This window comes from Schistocerca americana, chromosome 3 (genome assembly GCF_021461395.2).
Source record: "Schistocerca americana isolate TAMUIC-IGC-003095 chromosome 3, iqSchAmer2.1, whole genome shotgun sequence".
Taxonomy (NCBI): Eukaryota; Metazoa; Arthropoda; class Insecta; order Orthoptera; family Acrididae; genus Schistocerca; species Schistocerca americana.
Genome location: NC_060121.1, coordinates 271,922,905 through 271,941,847, shown reverse-complemented (window position 1 = coordinate 271,941,847; position 18,943 = coordinate 271,922,905). Strand labels below are relative to the sequence as shown.

Here is an 18,943-nt window from a genome sequence, read left to right as displayed (position 1 = left end):
AGAATCAATTCATAAGCAGAAGAAACTGTTCACCAAAGTGGAGGAACAAATTAAGGTATTTGCACTTTGAACAAAACATGAACCTTCACAAGTTCAGAACAGCAGTTTGACTTCAGGTAACCTTTCATATATTAACATTAGAGAGTACCATTAAAGATCTATGTGTAAAGGAACTTTTGGGACAGAAATCATTCAAGATATTTGAATAAATTAGTTGTAGGGCCTGTAAATTAGCCCAGGAATTTTTATAATAATGATATGAATTTTTATAATAATGATATTTAAGGTAAGACATGCAAAATTTTTTTCAAGTGCAATTGACGTAATGACTACGATAAAAATATTTGACAGCATCAGAAAGTTTATGTCAAAAGTAAAATATTCATACCTTGGCTTCATTTGTAACTGTTGGTTTATTTGCAAACTGAACTTCAGTTGCTTTCAGTATTGTATTCTCTTCTAGGATTGTAGCTTGTGACTGGTTGTGTCCAAATGGCTATAAAAATAGTAATAATATAATAAACACTATGACCAATAAACAAGAAATGAAATGTCACATTTTTCATAAATAATCCCCCCCCCCCTCTCTCTCTCTCTCTCAAATCTTAGTTACTACTACAACATCTTTCATTAAATGCCTACATATCAACTTCATCTAACACTTATTTTATTTTTAAACAGGACAGTTGAAAAGTGTATTCCTTCCTACAGCCTACAAATACCTCAGTGTTCTGAAAACTGACTTCAGCTGCAAAAAGAAAGACTCAAGATATTTAGCAAATTTTGGCTCATTGGACTTACTGTGTGATACTACTGAAACTCCTATGGAATTTTCACAGAGTGCTACACAATATTGAATATTTTGGCCAAACGCTGTAAGTGTGAAAATCTCTGTTGAGCCTATCTGCAACTCAGCATCTCCACTATATGGTGAGTAGCAAGTTTCCTTCTCCAATATTGTAATATTGAATACAACTGCCTTAAACCATATTTTGGATATAATAGAGGGGAAACAATCCACATGGGAAAAATATATCTAAAAACAAAGATGATGTGACTTACCAAACAAAAGTGCTTGCAGGTCGATACACACACAAACAAACACAAACATACACACAAAATTCAAGCTTTCGCAACCAACGGTTGCTTCATCAGGAAAGAGGGAAGGAGAGGGACAGACTTAAGGATGTGGGCTTTAAGGGAGAGGGTAAGGAGTCATTCCAATCCCACGAGCAGAAAGACTTACCTTAGGGGGAAAAAAGGACAGGTATACACTCGCACACACACCCATATCCAACCGCACATACACAGACACAAGCAGACATTTGTAAAGGCAAAGAGTTTCGGCAGAGATGTCAGTCGAGGCAGAAGTACAGAGGCAAAGATGTTGTTGAAAGACAGGTGAGGAATGAGCAGTGGCAACTTGAAATTAGCGGAGGTTGAGGCCTGGCGGATAACGAGAAGAGAGGATATACTGAATGGCAAGTTCCCATGTCCGGAGTTCTGACAGGTTGGTGTTAGTGGTGTTGTTTTTAGATATATTAAACCATATTTTACTTGAGAAGAGGATGAAAAAGGTCTGATGAACTCACTAATCATGTCTCCGTCTCACAATATGGCACGTAATGAAATGAGAAGTTTTCTGGAGGAGGAAACTAAAAAATTGATGAGTTGTAAAGGTATGTGCTGTTATTTCAGTGATTACACAGTCAAATCAAATTCACAAAGAACTTTACAGTAAGCCCTCATTTATCAGTAAGACACTGCATCCCACCTGACCTCTGTGCACGCACTGATTCAATTGGGAATTGTGTCTAAACAAGTTCCTCTCCTGAGGTAAGAAGGGCTCACAATGGCTGGAGCCAATCCTAGACTAGCTGAATACTAGCACTGGGGAGGAGTTGACATCCGAGCAGATCCCAGACATGTTCTATCTGGTACAGACCTGTCGATTTTACTGGCCATGAAAATATCTCAACATCATGTTCGTAGGAACACAAGCTGTGTAGATGAGCGTTGTCCAGTTGAAAAAACAGTCACATGATACAGTCCCGTAATATGAAACATGTGGACACGCATATGTGTGACGTACCACTGTACCACTATATTTCCCTCAATCACTGTCAGCTGAGATCTGTAATATCCAGTGAGTCCCTACTCCATGTCACCAGGAATAGCACTGCCATGTTTCTCCAAAACACTGGAAAAATGGGAGCTCCCTGAAGATAACCGACATTCTCACTGACGTTGGTTAACCAGGGTAATGCACAAACGCATTTTAATGCAGCCTATGCATGGGACAATAATCCCCGAACCTAGATGCTGCTAGTCTCTGACCAATGGTGTGCAATGACAAAAGTTGTAAGGAACCCATTACTTGTTCTCAGATGGCAGGTGTTTATGTGGAAGGGTTATAATGTGCATGGTGCACAACATGGTGATCCTAAATTGCGGTGGTCAACTGTAACCTAGACAACAAGTGTGCCAGCCCTCACATTCCCATGCAGCCCAACATTGAGCCAGCATCACATCTGAAAGCCTGACAAACCTAAATATTGCACAATTTGACCAGCTGACTAATTTGAGACTCACAGTTAGGCCCCTTCCAAACTCTGTCAGTCACGTATAATGCTATCTCACTGAAGTACAGGGCATCTGTACATGCTTCAAAGTGCTCACTCAACATCTGACACCATTCACACCCCAGCCATGTAACACTTAAACCAACAACACTAATGGACTCTGAAGTCCATTCTGTCACAGAATTGCAACTCTGTAATCATTTAGTTACCGTCCTCAGGTGTGCAAATATACTAAGTTACCTTGTTTTGGGGATGCTTTAACTCTCTTGTAAGGCAATTTATTTACAAAAGATACCTTATTTGCTCATCCTTATGCATTTCATTTACATCATTACAGAATGAAACATTACTTTGCTATATTGAAACATATCTGAATAATACGGAAACAGCTCCATAAGAAAGAGATGATTTTCAATGGAGGTAAACCCATGCTCTGTAAAACTGAATTGTCTATTTCATGCTCTTGCCATTCATTTGCTGCAGAAACGCCACAATATTCAATTTGGTAACGGATTTTTATAATTTACATAATGTTAATAACCAATATAAAACATCTGGCACCACAAACAAATTAGACAAATATACAGTAGGAGTTGCAAATGGCAGTCTCAGAAGACATGAAGAATGTAAGTCATTAATACTGTCATACCACTAATTCAGATGAAATAATACAACTTATTTTTACAAAATCTGTAAGGACTAGGATATTTTTCCCTCAAACTGGGTTTAGCTGTTGCACATGGAAGAAGTAGCTTTATATTACAATTTGAACATTTTTTGGCCAAATACATGTTCTGTAATTACAAAGCCATCATTGTGCTGGACCTGATGTAGAGTTTAGCATGAAAACTTCGAAGGTTTTCTGAAAATGCTACCCAAAGTCTTAAAGAACCACCTATTGTATTTTAAGCCCAAACTTAATTTCTCAATCATCTATACTGTTTTTCATGTAGTGTTATAGCTTAGCTTGGAGCCCAATTAATAAGAACACTAAAAAGGAACTACTGCAAATTTCTGTTTGCAAAACACTATTTTAATTTCCATAATACTCCTGTATTCCTAGAAAAAGCTCAAAGGGTGGGTTCATTAAAAAAAGTGTTTCTGCAACATTGTTTGTATGTCAGTTTTGCCAGGACATGAAAATATTCATTAAATGGCTGGATTCTTTAAAAAGGGATATGTTAATGGGTTTTCTGTAATCAACAGTGCTGTATCAGTACTGGAAGACACCACAGAAGTAACTCACTCATTAAGTAATGTTACACTTAACTGTACATCTATTTACACTGCTTAAAATTAAGTAACAAAATTCAGGATTTTCTAATGCTCACTTCATGGCAGCAAGACAGGCTGAAATTTAAAGGTATTTTATATTTCTAAAAAAATACTATGGATACAACATGAAGAGTAAAATACGGTACCTTTTTTCCATAAAGACACTGATAAAATATTACTCCCACACTCCACACATCAACCTTCGAAGATATTTTTGGGGGGTTCTTTCCTACTACAAAACACTCTGGAGGCAGATACCTGTAACAAGAGCACAAACGTGCAATGTAATTTCATCAATGTGAAGCATGGAAAATGAAAATACAATTACTTAAAAGTAATTAAATTTGATTGGTAATGCAAGCCACTGCTCACGTTTAACACAAATCGTGGCAGATGCAATTTAAAATAGGGCCCTACTGATGAGCTGGTGATTGAGATATTGAACTGTGTGTTATTGGTACACCTTTCATTGTAAGAATTCCACTAAGGACTTTCCAGAATCATTCCTTCTCAGAACAGGTACTGTCAACTACCACTGATCGTAGCAACACTCTTACATTACAAAAAACAACAAAAACATCTTTGTACACTGTCAAATAGATATGTTCATCAAAGAAGCTAACAGCACTCATTATTTTGATGATATTCTTTCTACGCAAGAGCAGCAAACTTACAGCTTCATTGCTAGGAATGGAAGGGCAGGAGGGATTGTTCGTTTAGCTAATGCATATTCTACTCATACACCTATGTACTTCATTCGATAACTTTGGTAAATATTTTAAGTGACTGACTACAATATTTTCAAGGCACATAGGGTACTACAAGGGCATGAAAGACAATCATTAAAGGAGGCTTCACTCTGCTGCTTTGGATATTTGTCATAACCAACCAAATGATGCAATTTTGTTTGTGGATTTTTGTAGCTTTGTTGGTAACAAATAAAGATTAATTCAAAAGCTAACAAAATTATTCAAACAAACAACAATTTTATACTTTTTATGCAGAACTAATTTCTGATAAACGCAATGGTATTCTATAAAACTGATGTATTTGTAGTCACATAATTGCTAAGTGAAAGGAGACAAAGAACACACTGAGGATTTTAATCTGTGTGATAGTAACTTAACTCCTTGTATAGCAGCTATAGCTCTTTCATACTTCCATGAGAACATTCAAAAAGTGATGAACTGTTAAAACTTACCAGTAAGTGCCAGCTCCTTGTGATGTCAAATCCATACCATGATCAGGATTATAATTTTCTTCATCCATTACTTTACTCAAACCAAAGTCTGTAATTTTGATTTCTCCACAGACATTGCCTTCAGTAAGTAAGATATTTCCTGTAACAGAATAAATATATTAATTTACTCTTAATACAGTGTTCAATAACATTATTTCTTGAGGATATCCTATAAAGTTAACAATCATGGGACAATAGAAAAGCCACACAATTTTACAATAGGAAACCTCTGGGAAGAAGTCCCACTGAATCATAAATTACTTCCCAAAAATTCCAATCCTAGAAAGAAAAACACACACACACACACACACACACACACACACACACACACACACACACAGAGAGAGAGAGAGAGAGAGAGAGAGAGAGAGAGAGAGAGAGCACAAAATACTTACCAGGTTTCAGGTCATAATGAATAACAGGGGGCTTTATCTCATTGAGGTATTTCAGAGCAGAGACAACCTGCATCACAATGGAGCGAGCTTCTCTTTCTGGAATTGTTTTATGCTGGAAAAATTCAAAAAGTTATTAAGTTTGTGTACTCAATTCTACATGGCAGCATAGAAAATCTGACTAAAAATATGCACTGCCTTCTACGTACAGTGCAGACTACACAAGCACATATGATGCTTTAGAATAAGTAAATGAAAACCCTATTAATTTGGGAAGAAAACATTCAACTTCATAAAATCCTTAAAGTTTTGTACTTCCATGTAACATATTTAGCAGAGTATAAAACAACCCTTTATATGAGATGACCCCCATTTTTTAAAAGGCTCCTTGAGAAATTTATTTTAACATATTTTGACTAATCAAAATTACTAACTTTTATGGATGTAAGGTCTTTGCCTAAGTAGTGAACAATGCATCTCTTCTAAACTCATTATAGATATAAAATAAACAAAAGGAAATGGTTATCCTCATTGCCTTTTTTGCTTCCTGTTGTCTGTGGTATCACTATTTTTAAACATCATAATCACCACCCTACTAACAGGGGTCAGCTCTCCCTGCAATCTAGTGACGTCTGTTGGTACAATCTCCACAATACGTCTTTCCGCAGTAACTTATTCTTGTGATAACAGCTGCAATTGGTTTGATTTGAATTATTTTGTTTGTTAGACATTTCATACTGGATTAATTTTCTTTCTTGTTTCACCTGAATGATACCATCTTGGTATGAAGTTAGTGACATTTTCCCCTCAGTTTTCTAATACAGCTTGTGAACGACGACAGAATTTCTGACTTGCAACTCACTTGGGAATAATTAAAGTTTCTCATAACAAAATAAAATACTGACTTTGGTTCAAAATCAAATAATGGTTTTAAGAGGGCAAGATTTTCACATCTGAATGTTACCTTTACTTAAAAAGCAGCATAAATGTATGTACATTGTAACCATACTTTTACGACAATTGTTATTGCAAACCTATTCAAATACAACCAAAGTTTGTAAGGTGACAGAATTTAATACTATTTCTTCCTACGTTTCACAAAACTGTCAATATTTAAACAGAGGTTTAGAGTGTTGTAGTGGTCAGTTCATAGCTTCTCGCATCCCTTGCACTGGCACTTAAAGAGTCAATTGTCACACAATTGTTCGGTGCAGAGAAATCTCTGGCCCATTTGAATGAAGGCATTGCTAATTTGGTACACCCTACCCACTGGAATTCTTCAAAATAAGATTGTATTTCTGTAGCCATAGAAGTGTGGGTGAGTGCGCGTGTGTGTGTGTGTGTGTGTGTGTGTGTGTGTGTGTGTGTGTGTGTCACACAAAATCCTTCTTAGTATCTGAAACGCAATTTCCTTATCGATTTTATTTGCCTGACAAGCAACAGAAATTATATTATTCTAATTTTCAACCATTTGAATTTTATTTTAGTGGTTTATACACATGTGGATTGTACCATGTGCTAGCTACTACTTGCATGAACTCACCTGTTTCAAATAAAAATCCAGGTCATGGCCATCACAGTATTCAAGAACAGTACAAAACGAATTGGCATCTATTTCAAATACATCATACAACTTAACAACCCTAGGATGATCGAGCGCTTTATGAATGTTGTATTCCCTCAGTGCATGTCTGTAAAAAGAAATTCTAATTGCAGAATTATGTTTTTAATACCTACTGACAACTAACAAAGTTCACCAGTTAAATACATTTCACACTTACTTGATGTAATTAGCTTTCTTATCTTCCTTCCAGTCTTTATTTAATTGGTGTACCTTGCATGCTACGTACCTCTGCTCTTTCAAGTCAAAGGCCTGTTGGAATGATTAAAAAAAATGTGTGTCAGTAGCCACACTTCCACGAAACTTAAAACAGCATGTGGAAAAATGACAAAACCAAAGTAGTTGGGTACTATCATATTGCTACCAGTATTATTTAAGATTAGCATAGCATTTTATTAAAATTTGCTCTACAATAGGTAGTACATACAATTTTTGAACCATATTTCAAACTGTTATATGACCTGTAAGTCAGATGCATGAAACTGGTTCACTGCCTTTTAAGACTCAGTGCAAGTCATTTAAACTTATCAGGCAAATTTTATCTGTCACTTCATAATTCATAATCTGCCACTTCATAATTCATACACAAATTCTGCAACTTCAGTGCGGGCGGAATAGAACTGACCCAGAAAATATTTACAGTAAGGCTGGCACAGAAATGACTCTTCCCAAATAAGATCACAGAATATGGCCACTACTGACATCAATGCAGCACTCTGCTCAATTTATTTATTGTTAGACACATTTAACAGTTTGAGGAATAGCAGCAATAGGAACTATAACACTGCTTTTTAGTTATTTCAGATTCTGAGGATTATTTGAGTACTCCTGACCAATTTCTTCCACAGGTAAAAATCATGGTGAGAGGAGACAATGGAGGTGGCTCCAAGACTGCACTGCCTCCAAGACTGCACTGCCTCTGTAGAGCCATCCGTCTTCTGTGAGCTGATACCCATATGCAGTAACTAGTTTCTGGATTTAATAGTTAGAATTAACAGTTTGGTGAAAGAACTGTGGTACGATGCAGACACTTGACATTGCGCACTGAATATCACTTGTGACTATGGAACAGCTTTTCAAAGAACCAATGCAAATTTTTTGAAGGATAATGGTGCTCATTCTGTGAGTTCACATGCACTTGGAGTGGGTGAACTCGCATCTCATGAAGAAACGAAGAATTGAGGATCCAGAAGTCCTGTTTCTACTGCACTCCAAAACTTTGAAACATGCGGAAGTTCCTCGGGACACTAAATATTTAAACATGCAAGTGCAGGCAATCTCTTAATTCTCACTTGCACAGATAAACAGCACTGAAATTTTGTCAGACTGTTCCAAGATTTCCTTCACTCAAGCCACATTTTTTTGGTATCAGAGCTCTGGATCGTTTTACTCACTACACAGCCTGTTTCAGCTATTTTTGTCACTAAGTGTTGCAATAGATTTAGCTGAAAGTTTTGAAAGTACACTATGTTTTAAGCTCTTGAGCAAACAGTCCCTCCACTTTTTTTACACTGTGACTGTAAAGTAAGACACTGGGTATGTGCTGTTTTATTGTGGGTAGCAAGGTTCAATTCTGTATCAGTTTTATAAATTTTTCTGGGCCAGTTTTATTTGGCCTATCCTGTATTTTCTCTTACTATCCATGAAATAGCCATAACAGCTTTTGGGTGTCCTAACACAAGTATTCTGCATCAAAATTTGCATGTATTTTTCTGCTGAATTACGTACCCAACATTTACACCATCAGTTAATTTGTCCATAATAGCGTCGTTTTTATTTTGAAGTATTACATATCACAGCAAACTAATTTATTATTTTTCAGACATTCAACAAATTCAAAGGTGTCAACACCTAGAAACCCCTATTAAATGGAACATTCTAATTTACCCTATTAATTGATTTGGAAAACAATTAGCTTACCACTTATGATTAATTACTGTTATCACACAACCATGTAAACAGACATTTTGATTTATGTAGCCTGATAAAAAATAGGAAAGTCAACTAAGAATATGGAAACTAATTAAGTACATATTTTTATAGTGAGCATCACAAATCTGCTCAAATTACATATTTTCAGACAAATTATTGTATTTTTCTTTATTAAATGACAGAGAAAAAAATTCTACTTTTCATCAATGGAAAGGGTCTGAATAAAAAGTTATATTCACGGATACATTCAAATGTCTTACCTTATGAACTTCACTGAATCCACCTTTACCCAGCAGCATTAACAAGAGGTACCTTTCATTCAGCACAGGATGGTTATTGAAACGAGACTGGTCTTCATTGTGAATTCTTTTCAATTCGCGAATATGAAGGTTTCGTTCCCGTTCCAGTTTCTCCATTTCTAGCTGCAGATCTGAGTCTTCTTTTTTCAGGGCACTTTGCCGCAGCTAAACAAATATATTTATGTCATTCATCGTGTAATACTGGGAGAGGTGAGAGAGTGAGTGGAGAGAGTCAATGAATACTCACCTTAAGAATTTCATCAGACTCATAGTATTCTTGCCAAGAGAGGCCTGGAACAGCATCAGGCTTCAGGAACGTGGCATCCGTACCATTATGCAGGATAGCTGCTCCTTGACTTGCTTGACCACTATTACGTTTCCGACCCGTTTCATTATTTGATGGCCTCCTTTTTAAGAGCATTTTCTTTTGCCTATCTATTTCTTCTCTTTCTGCAGTAATTTCTTCTTGTCGCCTATTTACACACAAATTATTGATTACTAGACAAAATAAGAATTATCAGAAACTCAGTTACAGTAAATAGCAGACTCTCCCAAGGACTGTAATTTCCAAAACTTTCACACTTTTCTTTGAATGCTAAAGGTGTCAAGGATAGTAATTCAACTTAGTACATACTAAACATACATCTATCTGAATGCACTGCAGGTTACTACACTATGTAATCAAAAGTATCCAGATATCTGGCTGAAAATAACTTAGAAGTTCGTGGCACCCTTCATCAATAATGCTGGAATTTAATATGGTATTGCCGCCCCCCTCCCCCCAGCCTTGATGACAGCTTCCACTCTCTCGGGCATATGTTCGATCAGGTGCTGGAAGGTTTATTGGGGAATGGCAGCCCATTCTTCATGGAGTGCTGCACTGAGGAGAGGTATCAACGTTGGTCAGTAAGGCCTAGCATGAAGTTGGCATTCCAAAACAACCCAAAGCAGTTCTATAGGAAGGATTCAGGTCAGGACTGTGTGCAGGCCAGTCCATTACAGGGATGTCATTGTTACGTAACCACAGGCTGTGCATGATGAACAGGTGCTCAAACGTGTTGAAAGAGGCAATCACCATCCCTGATTGCTCTTCAACAGTGGGAAGCAAGGTGCTTCAAACTCATCAATGTGGGCCTGTGCTGTGATAGTGCCATGCAAAACATGACCACACCATAACACCACCGCCTCCAAATTTTATTGATGGCTCTACACACGCTGCCAGATGATGTTCACTGCGCATTCGCCATACCCACACCTTGCCACTGGATCGCCACATTGTGTACTCCACACAACATTTTTTCCATTGTTCAATTGTCCAATGTTTATGCTCTTTACACCAAGCAAGGCATTGTTTGGCATTTACCGGCATGATGGCTGGCTTATGATCAGCCGCTCAACCATGAAATCCAAGTTCTTTCATCTCCCGCCGAACTGTCAAAGTACTTGCAGTTTATCCTGATGCAATTTGTAATTCCTGTGTGGTGGTCTGGATAGATGTCTGCGTATTACACATTACGACCCTCTTCAACTTTCAGCGGTCTGTCAGCAGACGAGGTCGGCCTGTAAGCTTTTGTGCTGTATGTGTTCCTTCACGTTTCCACTCCACTATAACATCAGAAACAGTGGACCTAGGGATGTTTAGGAGTGTGGAAATCTTGTGTACAGACTTTGACACAAGTGATACTCAATGACCTGACCATGTTTGAAGTCAGCGAGTTCTGCGGAGCACACCATTCTGCTCTCTCACGGTGTCTAATGACTACTGAGGTCGTTGATATGGAGTACCTGGCAGCAGGTGACAGCACAATCCACTTAATATGAAAAACTGCGTTTTTTTGGGGTGTACGGATACGTCTGATCACATCGTGTACATTTGAGATAACATCCAATTAAATCCAAGAAAAACAATGAGTTTGCATGTCGAAATGGTTTTAAGTTACTCGAGGAAGCTTTATTTCCACTCTGCCAAGCTACACTTCTGAGAAAAACACACACATTACAAGAAAAATTAACCAAACCATCGCTATTTCTAATTTACAATTTGGTTGTGCAACTTTCATTTGCACCTTCCATTTCTTTTACATTTCCAAGAGTATCCTTTACTGTATCACATAAACTATAGTGTGTTTAAAATTGGTTATGACATTCCATGTTTGGCTTCACAGAGGCAACAGGACACTACTTACTGTCCAGGCAACAGCCATAGTGGGCCAGGCTTCCCCCACTATACCACCAGCAGTTCAATCTGATAAAGTATCTTTGTTGCCATGCCGTAGATATACACTACCACATGGCGTCATCCATTAGATGCATTGATGTTTGTCAGATCTCATTGCAAGATGGTATTTTTTGGCATTGAATGTTCTGCTTTCATCAGGTATTGTGAACAAGTCTTTTGTGTTGACTTTCATTAATAGTAACAGTGCACTACATCTGAACACAAAATTAACAACAGTCATCATCCAAGAACACACACACACACACACACACACACACACACACACACACACACACACACACACACACACCAGCTGCAAAGATAATGTTCTGCTGCAAAATATTTCTCTCAACTTGACAATAGGACAATAGTAATGGACAACATGCCATACAGCTGTGTTGTGATTGATAAAGCAACAATGCCATGGAGGGAAGTGGATATTTTGGCCTGGGTACAAAGAAATGTTACATTTGGTAAAGGTGAACCTAGCATGTGTGAAGCAGAGCTATCAGAACTTTTAGTGCCATATAAGCTGAGAACCGCATGTTACCAGATCAACACACTAGCTATTACTGAAGGACAGTTTAATTTGGTTTCTGCCATATCATGCCTATTTAAATATATTTGAAAGTGTTTGGGCCCAGGTAAAAGTAATGTGGCAAAAAACAACAGGAAGTTTATGGTAAGAAAGGTTGAAATGCTGGCAAAACAAGCTACTGCAAATCTTACACCACACAACCATTTTTGAGTTGTCAGTCATATTAGTAACGTAGTTGTGGAAACATAGGTTCACGAAGGACTGTGGCAAGTTTTGGGTAGTGCTTAAATTCTCTTGTTCCCATGTTAAAATCTGCTTGTTCAGCCAAATTATGGGAGTTTACAAATAGTCATTCACTAACATTCTAATGCAGTTAACATTACAACAACCCTGAAAACTTGTATTATTCACTCAGTAACTGGGGACAAGATGTGTCAATATTTTAATAAAAGCCCATTCTCAGTACAAAAGCAAATGAGTAATTTTTTCACTTCTATATTGTTGCAAAACCTACAGTAATTCTCATTTCACCAGCTAACTTAGCCCATTAAAAATTGTACGATTTCGATGGGGAAAAAATCTGTAGTTACTAGAATATTATGCCAGATATGGAAGTTTCGCGTATTAATCAAATGACAAAATACTCTTCTCTTTGTGTGCTATCAGTTGTCAAAATCTTGTTTCAATATCTGAAGCACTTATGAGATACAAGTGATTTATGAATATTTCATTCTAGCATTTTCACTGGCATAAGCATTTGTGACAGTACTTTATATACATTTCATTTTCTCGAGATTAGAGACAATGATATCCTTCAGAATTCATATGCAGCAACATGTGACCATGCCAAATGAAAATTCGTTACAATCCCTATTTTTCACTGCAAATATTAAGAATTTCTTGCAGTAGTTTATGTATCTTGAAAAACAACAACAGTGACCATTAATGAAATGATAGGCAAATCATGAAGCTGACTAACGGAACTATAAGATATGTGGGAATCACATTTTACTTAATAGTTTCTTTAAAATCAACTGAATGAGCAGACATTGGCAGCTACACTTCTGGTCACCCACCCTGTACCGAACTGTCAAAAATCATAACTTATTTAAAATGCACTGTATATATTTAAATTTAAAATATCCTATCTTTCAGGGAAAGCCAAGCACCTAACACTCTGCACTAATTTCCCGTAAGTTGTATAGGTTAATTTCCATATTTTTGCAACAGTAATGAGTCTTATTAAGACCAGATGTGTTTCACTTTGTTCTAAAGCATCCTCAGTGGTCACTGTTACAATATGCTTTTTCTTCTCTTACAATTTTGTTTGCTATGATAATGAACAGCAAACAAAACTATAAGGAAAAAACGATATTACACTGACCACTGAAAATGCTTTCCAAGTTTGGTTTGCATGTACTGTCACTACTGGGGTCTAGCCACATTCTCAACAATCATATCTCTATAAATTAAACTGCAATGCTCACCCAACCATCTTTAGTAGAAAACCATTGAATCTACTAACACCAATTCATCTACGATCAAAGTTGCTGAGTACTTTTATCTCTAATGTACTTCCCATATATGCTAAAATTTCTTATTTGATCCCTTTTAATGGAGTTATGTAATGAATAAAGCCCTAATTTGTAACAAATTCACACACACATTACTTACGATGAACTGCACCCAACCAACTAAAATTGCTGATAAATCAAATTTCTTCTACTTTTCCAAATTTCATGATCTCAATGTTATTCTACCTTCTTATTCTCGGAAGTTTGAAACTGTCACCTATTCTCTTGTTATTGTTAGGTTTCTACAGCCTTAAGATACAAGTCTTGTTGCTACACATACACAATTAGCACAGAGTTTTCATTGGAGTCTAGTTTTTATATATGTATACCACACTAATACCTATGGCTAATACACTACAGTAATACAAAACAAAATGAATGTTTAGTGCAGCAGATCACATACCTGGCAAGCTCCTGGAAAGCATATCCATCTGTCCAGTTCTCTTGGAAAGTTGCCCCTACCCTCTGAGTAACAAACTGACCCAAACGCAATCTGTTTTGCATACATTTCTGCCGTGCTTCTTTCTTCTCAATATTTGATTTCTCCTTTAGTAACTTCTTCACAACGTCTATACATTTATTTATGTGAGATTTATGCTGCTCCATTTGTTTCTGTTGATGAGCTATTTGGTGCCTCATCTCCTCCATTGACTGTAAAAACAAAGGCTATCCATAGACGATACGTTACCACTTTTTTTCCAATTGCTATAACTTAAAATTTACAGAACTTTTAAAGTAACAATATTTATGCGAGTAAAGTTTTTTGTACTTAGACTCTGAACACCATGTGAGTTCACTTTCCTCCACACCACTGTGCACTTTAGAAAGCAAAACTTCATTTTCAGCTAATCAGTCAATGCCAAAATATAATCTACAATAATAATTAAAAACACCACTAGCAAATAACTGGAACAGGACAGAAATCGGTACATGTTATGTATTACAATTTCAGAAAAAATTGGACTACTTATTCAAGAGAAAGAGCTATGCAAATTGAGCAAATCAAAAATGCATTGGTCCACTTCTAGCCGTTATGCAAGCACTTGGCTTTGCACTAACAAATGTTGGGTGTACTCCTGATGCATAATGTGCCAAATTCTCTCCAACTGGCTGATTAGATCATCACAATACTGAACTGGTTGGAATGCCCTGCCCATAACACTCCAAACATTGTCAATTGGGTACACATCCGAAGACCTATCCTAGTGCTCACATTTATATTACGTTACTCTACAAACGCGCGCGCGCCCACACACACACACACACACACACACACACACACACACACACACACACAAAATATATTCCACGTTTCGCAGTTTTCAGTTCTATCAATTGCTGTCTTGTTACAAGTATCAGCTACTGTTTCATATCATTTACGAAAATTTCTCCATTCTTTATTATCGATAGTGAATCAAAAGTCATTTAAAGCAAAGTAAAGCAGACTTAGTCCACAGAAACTGAAGTGAAAATTAACCCATCTAAATTAGTCTACACTATGACAGGTTTCGTGAATTTTCTGCAGTATGGAAATTCATAGCACAATAGTTTCTGATAGGCAAACTGTGTTGTGTCTTTTTTGCAATGTAATTGATGTTCAGTGACAATGTGCAAAAACATTTTAACCTGCCCATGTAAATTAGTTAGGATATATCATTAATACTCTCACATACCCGGTTCAGCTCATCTATTTTATTGTTCCGCAACTCGAGGTCAGACGAAGCCTGTGTCTCAAACTCTTGTATCCTTTGGCATGTTAATTCAGTCTGCAGAGAGAGAGAGAGAGAGAGAGAGAGAGAATTAAATAACATTTTTGCCACTCAAATGTCTGAAGCAGTAATCATGAAAGCATGTATTAATTAGGTTGTCTATCAAGAAGTCCTAGTTTCTCACCATGTCACTGATGCTATGATTATTCTAGTAACTGTTCACATAAAATCTATGAACTTCACTTCCTTGGGTTTCACTCCACCACCTCTCTATACACCTTTGCAAGTAAGTTCTCTAATCTACTAGGTGAAATGGGTGGTCTGAATTAGTTAAACTTTTGTACTTCTCTACAAAATATAGTACTTATCAATAACGCACTGTTCATAAGCTTAAATTATTGCAACTGCTGATTCCAGAATTTTTAATATTTGTCCAATAATTAATAATGAAATTACATTTACTGAGTTACCTGAACATGCTTGCTGACCGTAGGTGGAGGCCTAGGAGGGTGCATCATACTGTACTCTGGTGGTACACCCTGAACTGGTGTCTGTGGGGACTGTAGTATTGGTTGTGGTGATGGTGGGTACTGTAACAAAAGTGACTACTTACTCTTATTAACTCTCTGAAGTGAATAAAGTTTCAATATTAAGTTACACTAAATTAATCTAATGAATGGAATTTAAACAGAAAATATATTGATTTGGAATAACTGACTGTGGTTTAAGTATATGTATAATTTTTAAAATGCTGATCATCTATAACGTACAGAATGAAATCTGTTTATGCTTGCATCTTCAGCAGCAGATTAATTATTATGGGAATACTGCCAAACCATTCTGTAAAATACATAAGGACCTTGAAAGTGTTGGCTGTCTCCACCTTTACACTCCCATTTTTGCATTTTTTTTATCAATGTGATACAATTTCTTCAACTACCTATGGAAACCACAAGCAAAACAGGTTGCACCACAGCACATAACTAACTTCTGCACTTCACAAGAAAAAAATCCAACACTCATGTTTCACTGAAACTGAAGAAAGATGAGGAATTTATGCCCACCATCTTGTCTGTAGTTGACCATTTCATTTCATGAATGTAATACAGACATTTGCTAGTAAACAGAAAACTTCAGCTGCTGGAGATTCCATAATAAGATGTAAAACGCAAACATAATTTTAATAAAATGTGCACCGAAAATGTGACAAAGGTAGCTTGAAAACTTAAGCATGTTGCCAAAACAAAGTAAATACAAGGAAAAGAAGAAAAAAGAAGGTGGCAAACAGTAAGAGAAGAACTGAGGGAGTACAATGGAATTTTACACCAAGAGTATTATTCTGGTGTAAAAACCATAGAGCACTGAAAATTGTAAGTGTAATGTATATTCAAACTCTCAATTATTTACACCAGCCAAGAAATCATTCCAGATTACTGTCCTCAAACAACTATGATTACTTGAGACATTATGTTATCTTACATGCCCAACTTATGAGTGTCTCAAATTAACTGCATTGCTACGTTATAAGAGCTAGCTTCTTGTGTAAATTTGGTCATGCACACTAGTTCTTTGACACTGTCACTAGGTTTGTTTGTGCTTAAAAGATTAGCCTCTGGTATTCATCAACTTTTCTTTTTACATTCCGTCATACTGAACTATCACTATTCAAAAACTTTCCAAAGTCTAACATAGCATGTGAAGATATCTGTTCTGCTGCTTTGAACTCTTCAGTTAATAGACAGGCTTTATGTAATTTGAATGTACTTTTATGGCATGATCAAATTTTTATATAGTTGTTAATTACAATAATTAACAATGAGCAGGCCTCTTAGTTTCATCTCCTGCCAGTTGTCATAAATCCTAAGTTTTAACTGAAGTGTTCTGCAAGGTAGCAAAGTATGGTGTTTTATCAGCGCGATGGGTGAACGAGTTATTTTAGGATTTCTAATCTAAAAAAAAAAAGAATCATCGAATCTGCTACAACACCAAAAGCATACTATCACTGCAGGTAGTTTTCAGGGTTTCTTTGGTGCAACTGTTTCATAAGCCTCTAAATGGAAATAATCCTTTCATGGTCCCCTTTACTCAATCACAGTACAGTTGTTTCCTAGACCACTGTACACATGTATTCAACTGGGAATGAGGGTATTAAGGGGGCAGTTTGAAAACCAGCAATAAAATAATTTGTAATTGCTAAAAAACTATGCTGCCAAGATTTAATGCCCAGAGAATGGCTTCAAATTCTAGTACTGCTTAATATGGGAAAATGTGTACTACTACACTACAATAAATTTGGTTGGCTTGAATCAGTTAAAGTATCTCCACTTTTTCTTATGTTTAATAAATTCAGTGTGTTAGCCCCTTTTGTACAGATACACGTGGTCTATAGTAGCAGAGAAACCACAGTGAACAATGTACTCAGTTCACCTGTCCAGCTGAGACTTCACGCAATAGAAAAATGCTAGTATGAGCCAGGAAACCAGGCACTGCTTATGCTCTACAGCAACCTGCTGCATACTAGTGTCTGAAAATTAACTTTCATTCAAGGTATTTCCAATGGAAAAAAAAGTATACCATAAATAACAAAGGCAATAAATTAGTAGATTTACGAAGAGCAGGACTGTATTAAACACATCCTTCACAAAACGAAGGAAAGTCAGTCTTGACAGGGACAAAATTAAACAAATGGTTCAAATGACTGAGCACTATGGGACTTAACATCTGAGGTCATCAGTCCCCTAGAACTTAGAACTACTTAAACCTAACTAACCTAAGGACATCACACACATCCATGCCCGAGGCAGGATTCGAACATGCGACCGTAACAGCCGCGCGGTTCCGGACTGAAGCGCTTAGAACCGCTCGCCACTGCGGCCGGTCAAAATTAAACAAAAAAATGTCAAAGTTATCATATAGTTAATAGCAAAAGCCAGACAAACTGTAAAAAGCCACTGATTAAAAATGAATAGAACACAACAGGTAATTTTTAAATCTCAAACAAAATTATACTATAAAGCTTGTGCCAAACAAAACTACACACCAAGACCATAAGTATCAATTAAATTTTGCTCGATACTAATATATTTTGAGAAAACTTTTGATTGGTTACTAACAAAGCCTTTTCCAACAGCCAGTGAGAAATAATTCTCTGATTCAATATATGTCAGTAAACTGAAGAATGGATACATCAAATCTACATATTCTATGAGACTTTGTCTGTGAGAATAAAGCGGTGTTCAACACAGATATTCCTTATGAACAAAACTATTCTGATCAAGATTTATGTTCCTTAAACTTGGAAACTTAAGAAGAAATGTGCGCCAATGAAACATATATGGACCACCTTTTGCAAATGACATTATAATGTTCACCTCAAATGGAGATAAACAACAAATGGAAAACTTGACACAGCAAGTATGCGAGTAGGCCTGAAAATACACCACAAAAATAATGTAAAAGGCACATACAGAAATTAAAAACTGACAATGTGTTAGAATCAGTTAAGTTGTTAATGATATTATGGAAAGGATAGATTGCTACTCACTGTAAAGATAGGAAGCTGA

General features: G+C 36.6%; 1 protein-coding gene across 9 annotated transcripts in view; it reads right to left on the bottom strand.

The window, feature by feature from the left end:
• Positions 1-18,943, bottom strand: part of LOC124606748 (serine/threonine-protein kinase tousled-like 2) — a 583,729-nt gene that overhangs the window by 10,212 nt on the left and 554,574 nt on the right. For 8 of the 9 annotated variants that reach the window (XM_047138785.1, XM_047138788.1, XM_047138789.1 and 5 more), the window contains 11 exons: positions 15,851-15,985; positions 15,345-15,437; positions 14,075-14,322; positions 9,589-9,814; positions 9,303-9,506; positions 7,271-7,362; positions 7,033-7,180; positions 5,493-5,604; positions 5,059-5,197; positions 4,004-4,115; positions 389-496 (listed from right to left, as the gene is read on the bottom strand). In XM_047138785.1, the coding sequence (XP_046994741.1) occupies positions 389-496; positions 4,004-4,115; positions 5,059-5,197; positions 5,493-5,604; positions 7,033-7,180; positions 7,271-7,362; positions 9,303-9,506; positions 9,589-9,814; positions 14,075-14,322; positions 15,345-15,437; positions 15,851-15,985 (1,617 nt within the window). The remainder of the gene's footprint in view (positions 1-388; positions 497-4,003; positions 4,116-5,058; positions 5,198-5,492; positions 5,605-7,032; positions 7,181-7,270; positions 7,363-9,302; positions 9,507-9,588; positions 9,815-14,074; positions 14,323-15,344; positions 15,438-15,850; positions 15,986-18,943) is intronic. The other variant, XM_047138787.1, reaches the window with a different exon arrangement.